The sequence below is a fragment of the Macaca mulatta genome, chromosome 4 (genome assembly GCF_049350105.2).
Source record: "Macaca mulatta isolate MMU2019108-1 chromosome 4, T2T-MMU8v2.0, whole genome shotgun sequence".
NCBI classification, from domain to species: Eukaryota; Metazoa; Chordata; class Mammalia; order Primates; family Cercopithecidae; genus Macaca; species Macaca mulatta.
This window is the reverse complement of record NC_133409.1, coordinates 98,501,610-98,513,571: the sequence shown is the minus strand read 5'-3', so window position 1 is coordinate 98,513,571 and position 11,962 is coordinate 98,501,610. Positions and strand designations below refer to the sequence as shown.

The 11,962-nt window shown below is 39.8% G+C and overlaps 1 protein-coding gene across 2 annotated transcripts in view; it reads left to right on the top strand.

The window, feature by feature from the left end:
• The first annotated feature begins 227 nt into the window (after positions 1-227).
• CFAP206 (cilia and flagella associated protein 206) overlaps positions 228-11,962 on the top strand; it is a 55,675-nt gene continuing 43,940 nt past the window's right edge. The window contains exons 1-7 of one of the 2 annotated variants that reach the window (XM_001089007.4): positions 228-582; positions 2,287-2,395; positions 3,040-3,123; positions 6,262-6,352; positions 8,495-8,683; positions 9,481-9,639; positions 11,008-11,216. In XM_001089007.4, coding sequence (XP_001089007.2) covers positions 476-582; positions 2,287-2,395; positions 3,040-3,123; positions 6,262-6,352; positions 8,495-8,683; positions 9,481-9,639; positions 11,008-11,216 — 948 coding nt within the window. In that variant the 5' untranslated portion in view covers positions 228-475. Of the gene's footprint in view, positions 583-2,282; positions 2,396-3,039; positions 3,124-6,261; positions 6,353-8,494; positions 8,684-9,480; positions 9,640-11,007; positions 11,217-11,962 lie in introns of both variants that reach the window. The other variant, XM_015136911.2, reaches the window with a different exon arrangement.

Sequence of the window (11,962 nt, the reverse complement as noted above, 5' to 3'; positions counted from 1 at the left end):
GGCGGGCGCCTGTGGTCCCAGCTACTCGGGAGGCTGAGGCAGGAGAATGGCGTAAACCCGGGAGGCGGAGCTTGCAGTGAGCTGAGATCCGGCCACTGCACTCCAGCCTGGGCGACAGAGCCAGACTCAGTCTCAAAAAAAAAAAAAAAAAAAAAAAAAAAAAAAAAAAAAAAAAAGAACTCTATTTGTCCAGGATACAGCCCTTCCGTTTTCCCAGCCTCTCCAACTGGCTCCTCCCTCTCCCCGACCCCGCTTTCAAAGCCGCCCCATCGTTCCCACGCTAGCGAGTTAATGTCCTTATTTACGAGAACTTGTGTTTCACAGTCTTAACCACGGAGGTTAAGATGTCTCTGCCTGGAATTTCTTTGTTTTTAAAGTTTTTCCAGCCCATCTTTCGCGGAAAAGACCCTCAAAGTGGGACCCAGCCCCGCCCCCACCTGGCCCCACCCCATCTGGTCCGGAGCCTTCCATCTCCATGGTTACGCGGCGGTTGCTGCGAGAGCCCAACTGCCCCGACGGTCGCGGTGAGGGCCCCAGGACAGAAGCAGACAGACACGGCTCCTGCTGTCGATTCCGATCCAGGTCAGCCTACTCGGGGCTCCGCGCCCTTGACCCGGAGGTGTGTCCCGCCAGGCGGCGAGCGTGGGGCAGCTGGCGGAGCCCGGGCGGCTGGAGGACCGCGTCCTGCCTAGTCGAGACTTAGCTCTCAGTCTCGATCCTTTAGGCTGCGCCGCCGCTGAGCTGGAACAGCGGTCCATTCCCGCCGGAGGCGCCCAGGGCTGCAGGGCGACCCTCTAGCCACTGCGCGGGCGCCTGAGGCCTTCCGCCTCTGTTCCACTCCACTGGCTACCCTAGAAGCCTGACCTCGGGAGACTTAGTAATTGGTGGGTGGATGCGGGGAAGGTGCTGAGCCGCGTCCCTAGCGACCCGGCACCGTTGCGCATGCGCACACAGACCCGGAGCAGGATAGACTCTCCCACAGACTGACACTCGCGCATGCGCTGCTTGCGATCCTGGAGTACTGATTCAAAGCTGTTTTAAGCGATTCCCTTATGCCGCAAACTGTTGTAACCACACAACATATAGGACTAATTTAGTCCTCACGCCTCTGGAAAGAAGTGAAACAAGTGCCCAAGATCTCACAGCTAGACAGTGGTCGGGTCACGATGGAATCCAAGCAATCTGGTTTCACTGGACAAAATGCCTCGTGCTTCCGTACCCATCCATCGGAAAGCTAATAATGCTGAGGAGTTGGCTTTATCTACCTGATATTGCCTTTGTTATACTCTACATGCCAAGTTCCATTGTGCTCAGTTACTAATATTCAGGAAAATCAGAAAACTTGGTCAAAACCTGCCACTTTTTCCTTAGAGTAAATGGAATTAATAACCAGGAGTTCATTTTTTTCCATGATGCATAACTCTTACGTTTTGGTTTTTGCTTTTGTGTTTTTTATCGAGAGTCTGAACTCCATTTTAGATGTGCGGAAAAGATTATTTTAATGATCTGAGCAAGAATTGTTTTCCAAGATTCTAGTACCATTACGAAAGATTATTTAGTGAATGTGGTTGAATAAGCATTTCCTCTTTCAAGCTGTACTCTTGGGTTTCTCATTAATTTTACCTTCTTCCCCTACAAATGCTGCTTACCTTTTTTTTTTTTTTTTTTTTTTTTTTTTTGAGACGCAGTTTCGCTCTTGTTGCCCAGGCTGGAGTGCAATGGCGTGATCTCGGCTCACCGCAACCTCCGCCTCCCGGGTTCAAGCGATTCTCCTGCCTCAGCCTCCGGAGTAGCTGGGACTACAGGCGCCCGCCACCACGCCCGGCTAATTTTGTATTTTTAGTAGAGACGGGGTTTCTCCGTGTTGGTCAGGCTGGTCTCGAACTCCCGACCTCAGCTGATCCGCCTGCCTCGGCCTCCCAAAATGCTGGGATTACAGGCGTGAGCCATACGCGCCCAGCCTGCTTAGCCTTTTTTTTTTTTTTTTTTTTTAATTAAGAATATCATGATAGGAATATATGTTTAGTGACCATAATTTAAATAATTGAAAATGTTAATTATCAGATGTTTCAATTATTTGAAATCCCAATCATTGTCTGTCTTCAATAAAGTCCTTCATTTTTAAAAATAATGAAAAACAGGAGAGGCCTAGATACTAATAAAAATACTAATAAGCTAATAGATGATATTATGACTCTTTACAAATACAGTATTGGAGAAATCGGAAGAGAAAAAAATTTGCATAAACTCACGTTTTTAAAAAAAATTGTTGTTTTATTTAGCCAGAATGCCTCCAACTCAGGCCGAAAGTGTTATAAGGAGTATTATACGAGAAATAGGACAAGAATGTGCAGCCCATGGAGAGATTGTTTCTGAAACTCTGATTGCTTTTATGGTAAGAAGAAATCTTTTTGTGATTACTACTTTATTAAGAGCTTTTTTAAGATGTGATGTCCATTTTCCCCTTTAAATTCTGTGAAGCTTTCATAGATGTTTTTCAGCTTAAACATAATGAGATCATCGGACAAGTTAGTGAAAACATTTTAAAAACGTTTATAGAGCATGTGAGTTGTAGATTTATAGAGACTGATTTAGAAGACCTTGATGAGTTTGGAAAACATAAATAATGTTCTCCTGTGTGGAAATTTTTTGGTGTGTATTTTTGTTTGCCGTTGTTAAAAATTACTCATTGCTATGGTTTCTCTGTTCTTGCTTTTGGTTAAGATAACAATACACAATAAAAATACAATAAAATATACCATAGTTTCCCAACTGAAAACCTAGCCATTGCTTTCAACTTATTTCCCCATATAACTTTTCTAGCACCCCATTCAAATTTGATGTTTGTTGCTCCTTTTCTTCAGCCTCTAACAAGGGTACTGATGAGTTCAGTAGTAAGAAAAATAGTTGAAAAACCAACCCCACTGTAATCAGGAGGTAGTTGTTTAAAAAATGGAAACACATTAAACTAATAATATGAAATAAAATTGCTTAATGGATTCTTTCCTACTTAATGGGCTTGTTCCTACTTTTTTCCAGGTGAAAGCTGTTGTCCTGGATCCAAGTAATGGCTTTAACATGGATAGAACCCTCATGAAAAGTGATGTGCAGAATCTTGTTAAGGTGATTACCCAACAGTCCTCAAATTTGCAATTACTTATTCTCAGTTGTAAACACAGTATTTGTGTTAGTCATTATTGCCTTCAGCTAAATGAAACAAAAGCCCACAAAATAGTACTACACATGAGGTATTTTTCTCATAACACAAAGTGTGGAGAGACATAGACCCTTCTTCCTGGCTTCCTGGGGCATGCCATCCTTGCAATATGGTCATCTGATGGTCAAAAGATAGCTACCCTACCTCTAGGTAGAAAGAAGGGGGGAAGGCAAAGGGCAAAATACGTGTGCCAGTTAGGTCTATCACCTTCTCTCCGGAAAATAATAATTTTCCCAGAATCCCTTCCATCTACTTACATTTATTGACCAGAATGATACTGTAAGTGACCTAGGGACATTCACTTCTTTTTTATTTTTTAGATGAATAAATCCCTGCCCCAACCCAAATTGAGGCTCTGTTAGTAAGGAAGGAAGGGCAGGGAAATTGGGCAGGTAGCAGCATCTGTTACAATATTTTAGTGAAACCTTGTTATTAATCTCTTACATTGCAAATATTAACTGGTTTGTCATGCACTGTGAAGTTAAATAGAACTAAATTAATTTGCATTTCTCTAATGCTGAGTGATGTTGAGCATTTTTTTCATGCTTGTTGGCCATTTGTATGTCTTCTTTTGAAAAATGTCTATTCATGGCCTTTGCCCACTTTATAATGGGGTTATTTGTTGTTGTCGAGTTGTTTGAGTTCCTCGTAGATCCTGAATATTAGTCCTTTGTCAGATGCATAGTTTGTACATATTTTCTCCCATTCTGCAGGTTTTCTTTTCACTCTGTTGATTATTCATTTTGATGTGTAGAAGCTTTTTAGTTTATTTAAATCCAATTTGTCTATTTCTGTTGCATTTGCTTTTAAGTAATGAATTCTTTGCATAGGCCAATGTCCAGCCCTAGGTTTTTTTCTGGTATTTTTATAGTTTCAGGTCTTACATTTAAGTCTTTAATCAATCTTGAGTTGTTAATTTTTGTATATGGTGAGACATTGGGATCGGTTTCATTCTTCTACATATGGTAATCCAATTTTCCCAGCACCATTTATTGAATAGGATGTCATTTCTCCAGTGTATGTTTCTGTTGACTTTGTCAAAGATCACCTGACTGCAGATATGTGGCTTTATGTCTGGATTTTCTACTCTGACAATGAGATACAATCTTATACCAGTTAGAATGTCTTTAAAAAGTCAAAACGTAACAGATAATTGGGGAGGATGCAGAGAAAAGATGGTATAAAACTTGTTCTTAGCAATAAGGGAAGTGATTATGACAGTCAGAAATGTTATTGGAAAGCTGTGGAAGAGAATCAAGGAAGGGCAGAAAATAAGTTGTTCTCCTTGTCAGGACCCAGGAAGACTTCTCCATTCCCCTCAAGCTCCAACTCAACTACGTTGGAAAGAATCAAGCCAATATACTTTTAATATGACAGGTACATAAACTAACAACGTATAATTCAAGTGACAATATTTTTCTCAACTAAAAATCATGTGGATGAGCTATTTTTTTAAAGTGTGCATTTTAAAACAGTACTTCTCTATGTGGAAGGATCCAGGTGCACAGGCTTCTGCAAAGACACAGTGTCCAGTCCTCAGTCTTGCATTCTCCCCTCCCTCCTCCCAGGAAAGCAGGGCTGGTGCTCAGGGAGACAGGTTGAGAGTGAGCTGCCAAGTGCCTGCCAGCTGCAGTATATTCAGCCTACAGGGTGAGCAGTGAAGGAAGTGGGGGAGGGAGGTGATGAGTAGAGATGAGAGAAGGAAAGAAAAACTGAGGTTGATATTCAATCTAAAGAGGCAAGGCAGAGAAGGGAAATGAGCCATCCATGTGGGGGCTCATGGGAGAAAACAGACCAGGAGAAGAAATAGCAAGGGTAGAACTAGAGAAATTTTGTGAAGAGAGGGGTGGTAGTTACAGCAGCTTTTAAATTTAAATTTAATTTAATTTAATTTAATTTATTGAGATGGAGTCTCACTCTGTCTCCCAAGCTGGAGTGCAGTGGCACGATCTCGCCTCATTGCCATGTCCACCTCCCAGGTTCTCAGGCAATTCTCCTGTCTCAGCCTCCCGAGTAGCTGGGACTACAGGTGTGCGCCACCACGCCCAGCTAATTTTTGTATTTTTAGTAGAGACGGGGTTTCATCATGTTAACCAGGCTGGTCTCCAACTCCCGACCTCAGGTGATCTGCCCACCTCAGCCTCCCAAAGTGCTGGGATTACAGGTGTGAGCCACCGTGCTGGCTGCAGCAGCTTTTTATAAAATAAACTTAGCAGTGTTGTTCAAGGCACAAATAAATAGTAACGAGGAAATCTAGAAGAGTTTTAGACTGGAATATAAGCTTTGTGGAACATTTACCCACATTTAGACTGCCCAAACTAACCAAAACATCAGGTTTCTTGCCTTCAACTAGACTACTAGCCACCTGGGCATGATAATTATTGGTTAACTCAAGGGAAATGACTTATTGCTTAACAAATGTTATTGGTAGTAAAGATATGGAATCAACCTAAGTGTCCATCAACAGATGATTGGATAAAGAAAATGTATATACACATACACACAATGGAATACTATGAGCCATAAAAAATGATGAAATCATGTCTTGTGGCAACATGGATGGAACTGGAGGCTACTATCTTAAGTGAAATAACTTAGAAACAGAAAGTAAAATACCACATGTCCTCACTTACAAGTGGGAGCTAAATAATACGTACACAGGGACATAGAGAGTGAAGCAGTAGACATTGGAGACTTGGGAGGGTGAGAGGGGAGTGAGGGATGAGAAATCACTTAATGGGTACAATGTCCACTATTCAGGTGTTAGCTACCCTAAAAGCCCAGGCTTCACCACTACACACAATATATCCATGTAACAAAATGACACTTGTACCCCCTAAATCTATAAAAATAAAAAAAGTTATTGGTTAAATAAACTATAAAGCCTGAAGTCTTCAAGGAGAAAAAATAATAATAAAAGGGGTTATTGGTGAATAAATATCAGGAACCACTGCTTTTCCCTTTATTTTTGAAAATAACTTTAGGAAATACTTACTTGTCTCAGAAACTATAACTAGAAGTATTCATGGGCTATTCTTTTCTAGCTTTGTATGACTCGGCTATTGGATACTAAAAATCCATCCCTGGACACTATTAAGATGCAAGTCTACTTTGATATGAATTATACAAATCGAGGTAACATATACTACCTATTTTTATACTTAAATTTCATATTGTATTTCAGCTAAGAAGGGCTTCATTTGGCTGACAATGAATTTAATTGTTTAATCAATTTAACAATTTAATTTTTGGCAATCTTTTGAAATGTTTTTCAACTTTGAGGACTATAACAATGTTAGAAACGCTAAATGAAAAAAAAACCGTTGGCCTTTGTGAGGGTTAAAAGCGAATTCCAATTATTATGCTCATAATTATTGTTTCCAAGTCTGTTGTCGTTTAACCTTTATGGCACTAATACATAATAATTAGGAATTCAAACAACCAGCCCATTGAAGTTAAAAGTTTTTAATTTGTAAATTTCCCTGTTCCTGGTTTATGTTACTTTTTCATAATAATTACCTAAATTATATAACTATTCAAAAATGAAATGAATGATGGGGAGTTTAGAAAGCTTTTCAATATGTAACTTTTTTTTCTTTTCAGACAGAGTCTTGCTCTGTCACCCAGGCGGGAGTGTAGTGGCACGATCCACAGATCACTACAACCTCTGACTCCCGGGTTGAAGCAATTCTCCCACCTCAGCCTCCCGAGTAGCTGGGACTATAGGCGTGTGCCACCTTGCCCAGCTAATTTTTGTATTCTTAGTAGAGACGGGATTTTGCCATGCTGCCCAGGCTGGTGTTGAACTCCAGGCCTAAGCCTGGATTTCTGTCCGCACCTTGGACTCCCAAAGTGCTGGGATTATGAGTGTGAGCCACCACGCCCGGCTCATTATGTAAATAATTTAATGCATACATCAAACACAAGTTGGAAACAAAAGAAAAAGGAAAATGTAATTCTCTATGGACCGCCTCTGCCCCTGCTGTATAAAACAAATCTATTTCTCTATGGACTACCTCTACCTCTACTATATAGTACAATCATTATTAACAATTTGATGATTTTTCTCTTTATTAGTTTCAGTTATGCTACCTATGTAAAAGTATGTATCTTGTATTTTTGCTTAATAGGGAAATTTTAAAGCAATAAAATAGTCATAGAATTGATAAAATTTAACCTATACATTTTTACATTTGTTATTTAAACATATTTTTAATTTGCAAAGTTCTCAGTTGGTTTTGTGGCAAGAGTATAGGTATAAACTGTGTGTGGTGGATATGTTAATTATTGCCCTTGTAATAGTAATATGGGTTGTCTTACAGAGTCATTGCAAGAACTGTACTTGCAACAACTCAGTGAACAGAGTCCTGTCAAAGTTAAGCCTATCCCTCAGCATATCACAGGACGAATGAGGAGGGATACAGTTCTCGATGCAACATCGTATTATCAATAATGCTTTTCAGAGGAAATTTATCTAGAACTGAAATAAAAATACACGTAACCGAAAGGAACATATATACTACATATATATTTCTGCTACTATATATGCTTATGTATAGTATACGACATGTGCTTACATATAGCATAAATATATAATATGTATATATTTATATTTTCATATAGTATTATATATATGTTGTAGAAATGGCCTTCTTTATTTTCTGCTTAATTGGGAGGTTTTAGCCTTTTCTGAAATTTACTGTTTAGTTTGGCTGTTTTGTTTTTGTTTTTTTTTTTTTTTGAGACGGAGTCTCGCTCTGTCGCCCAGGCTGGAGTGCAGTGGCCGGATCTCAGCTCACTGCAAGCTCCGCCTCCCGGGTTCACGCCATTCTCCTGCCTCAGCCTCCAGAGTAGGTGGGACTACAGGCGCCCGCCACCTCGCCCGGCTAGTTTTTTGTATTTTTTAGTAGAGACGGGGTTTCACCGTGTTAGCCAGGATGGTCTCGATCTCCTGACCTTGTGATCCGCCCGTCTCGGCCTCCCAAAGTGCTGGGATTACAGGCTTGAGCCACCGCGCCCGGCCTAGTTTGGCTGTTTAAAGTCTTAGGTGTTTTGACAAAGTATTCCATTTAAGTCACTGTCATAAATCTTTCCTACTGGATTTTTGTCTTGAGGCTACTTGCTGGCCACTGTTTTTTATTTCATTACTACAGCTTAAGAAATTGCTTGTTTTCCTGAAGTAGAATTGCCATATCCAATCCCAGTTTTTCTCTAGTTCTTATGTAAGAAGAATTCTAAAAATCAAATATATAGAACATTGTTATTTGGCAATTTTAGTGGAATTTCTCGAAGAACATCACCGGGTCCTAGAGTCTAGATTAGGCTCTGTTACCAGAGAAATTACAGATAACAGAGCATGTGCTAAAGAAGAATTGGAAAGCCTGTACCGGAAGATTATCAGCTATGTGTTACTCCGCTCTGGCCTTGGATCCCCTACAGACATCAAGACTGTCAGAGAGGTAACAGGTAAAAAGTATAACCAATTTCCATTTCATAAGTAAAATATATGATCATTGTATTTTATAAAATATGTTAAATTAGAAGTGTTAAAAATTGAAGTTTCCTTTGTATCTGAAAAAAAAAACATCAGCACGAATGAGTTAAAATGTACCCAGTCTCCTTTTACACTGTGTGTCCGTTCTGAAACTCAAGTAGCACCTCTAGAAAGTGAAATATTGCTAATTTTCCTAGAGCTGCACATATCTAGGGACCTATTACACCTCATTAGAGAGACATTGATAATAGGATTGAGGGTACCAGGCTGATTGAGTAAATGGAAAAGCTGGAAAGGGATATTTCATATTGATGAAAAGAACTGAGTCTGTCATTTAAAATGGATGATGGAAAGGGGCACTATTTTATCCTTAGGAAATCTTTGCCCTCTTTCATCCTTTAAAATGAGGAACAGGAAAAATGTCTAGCTCTCCTATGGCCTTCCTGCATAATTATTTTAAAGCATCCATTTTTTGGCTCAGATTCCTAATTAGAAAGCTCGTTTTCATGCCCATTGCCAAAAAGTTACTGCTGGATGCGCTTAATTATTAAAAATGGACATGAGGCAATGGCATAACTTTCAGTAATCCAGCTTTGATGTGTGCTACATTTTATTATGTATTCTGTAACCAGGTATCAGTAATTTAAAGAATCATGTAAGTAACTCAGACTCTTAACTTGCTACTAAAGAAAAAACCTTATTTAACTTCTGATATCTTTATTCTATCATTTTGTTTTCCTTTTTTTTTTTTTTTTCTGGTTTATTTTAGCTGCTCTACAGAGCATTTTTCCTCAGGCTGAGCTTGGGACGTTTCTAACTCTGTCTAAGAAGGACAAAGAACGCCAGCTGAAAGAACTCACCATGATTGTTACTGGAATTCGTTTATTTAACAGAGACTGTGGAAAAGGCGGAGAAGGCATTGATGATTGTAGGTATATCATTAGGTTAATGCTAAAGGTTATGTATGTTTAAAATTTAAGTTGCACAGTGAGGAAAATAATAAACAACACACCAGTGGCATTCTTAAATTTAAGATTTGCATTTTTTACTGTTTCCTGAAGAATAACTACTGTTTATAATGTATAGTGATTTTTACTTTTGCTGGGGCAAGACTTTACATTTTATGTACCATGAAGCTAGTAGGAGAAAGTGAATCAGTGAAAGCGACGAAGGGCCCTGCTCAAAGCTAACCTCCCTGTTCAGCGGGGCTTTGTGTTCATTACTGCAAGTCAGTAACCAAAAGGGAGTACAATTTAGTTATTTAAAAAATAAAAATCTTCCTGAAAACAGTTCCTGGTGCAGTTAATGGAATGAAAGATCCACAAAGAGATATTTAAAATCTCTAAATTCGGGGGCATCTGCTTTGTGGTTATATACTTAATGCATTCTTTATAAGTTTGAAAGTACTTATGAAATATTTAATGAAGTATCTACCAGTAGAAGTAACTTCCTTATGAAATTTGGTACTCCTGTATGTCCACCGATAAGGTGTTAGTGTCTTTCACCAAATCACTAATCTAGAATAAAAGGGTAATTTTTTTCTAGTTTAAAACCTGTTCTAAAAAGTCAAATTTCCATTTTCATAAATGACCCTCCCTTGCTAGACTATTCTGTCATTTTTCACCATCCAGATGAGTTTCTTAACAAACATTCCTTTTTTTTTTAAATAACTAGAAGATATACAACAGGAAGGGTCAGTGGCTCTTCTGGAAGCACATGGTTAACAACACATAATAGCAAACTCTGCCTATTCTCTAAACTCTTCTATATTTAGTGGCAAAAGCTGACCTACTATAACTGGGTTATTCTGATAATATCTTTTGTTTGAACTTGTTTGTTTTAGGTTTTTTTTTTTTTTTGAGATGGAGTTTCGCTCTTGTGTTCCAGATTGGAGTGCAATGGCGCGATCTCGGCTCACTGCAAATTCCCCCTCCCGGGTTCAAGTGATTCTCCTGTGCTGAGATTACAGGCGCGCGGCACCACACCCGGTTAATTTTTGTATTTTTAGTAGACACGGGGTTTCACCATGTTGGCCAGGATGGTCTCAATCTCTTGACCTCATGATCCGCCCGCCTCAGCCTCCCAAGGTGCTGGGATTACAGGCGTGAGCCACCGCCCCCAGCCTAGATTCTTTTCTTTATGTGGTGGGACCCATGAAACACATGCCTCATTATTACTAATTTGATTGGGGAAAAAACCCTAACTTAATGCTTAAAATGTGACTACTTTCTAGGCTTCTTCTCCTTAATTGTTTTTAGTCTCCTTTATGACTGCCTTTTTATACTCTTACAAACAGTGCCAGCTGTTCTCCATGTAGCAATCCCAGCCACCATGCAGCATATTGATTACCAGCTTGAGACTGCCCGGAGCCAGGTATACCGCTACACAGCCATCCTTGAGAAGGCAGCCAACGACCCACACATGAGAGCTGAACTTCAGCCATATATGTTAAAAGAAGCGCTCTATAATATACGACAATATGAGGTCTTCCTTCAGATCATTTTGGTGAGTTAAGTTCATAAGATATAGGTATCTTTTTCCGTATAACGCAATCTCTTTATATAAGGCCACATCAGGTAGAACCAGGTCACTAATTAAGGAGACAACCTCAATAACTGCTCGGTTTATATTGCTTTGGTAGGGTTAGGAATCAAAATAGAAATAGAAGAGTTGGGTTTTGATTTTAATGAAAATCTTTTGGTAGAAATTGAATTTGTATTTTTTCATTGGTACTTGATAATATGATTGTTAGCATACTGTAGTTAAACAATGGTGTGTAAGTAAGTAATACTATGTTTATTTTAGTTCAGAGCAAGTAGCTAACATTGTTTGGCAGGTGGTTGCCTTTCAAATAATGTTTGTGTAATTATTCGTTCTCACTGTAACTGGTAGAAAGGATTTTTTTTAAAGGTTTTTTGTAGGCCAGGCACAGTGGCTCATGTCTGCAATCTTGGCACTTTGGGAGGCAAAGGTGGGCAGATCGCTTGAGCCCAAGAGTTCAAAACCAGCCCGGCCAACATGGCAAAACGCTGTCTCTACAAAAAGTACGAAAATTAGCCGGGCACCGTGACATGTGCCTGTATTCTCAGCTGCTGAAGAGGCTGAGGTGGGAGGATCACTTGAGCCGGGGGGGCAGAGGTTGCAGTGAGGCCAAGATCACACCACTGCACTCTGGCATGGGTGACAGAGGGAGACCCTGACCCTGACTCAAAAAAACTTAAAAAAAAAAAAAGAGTGGGGTCTTGCTATGT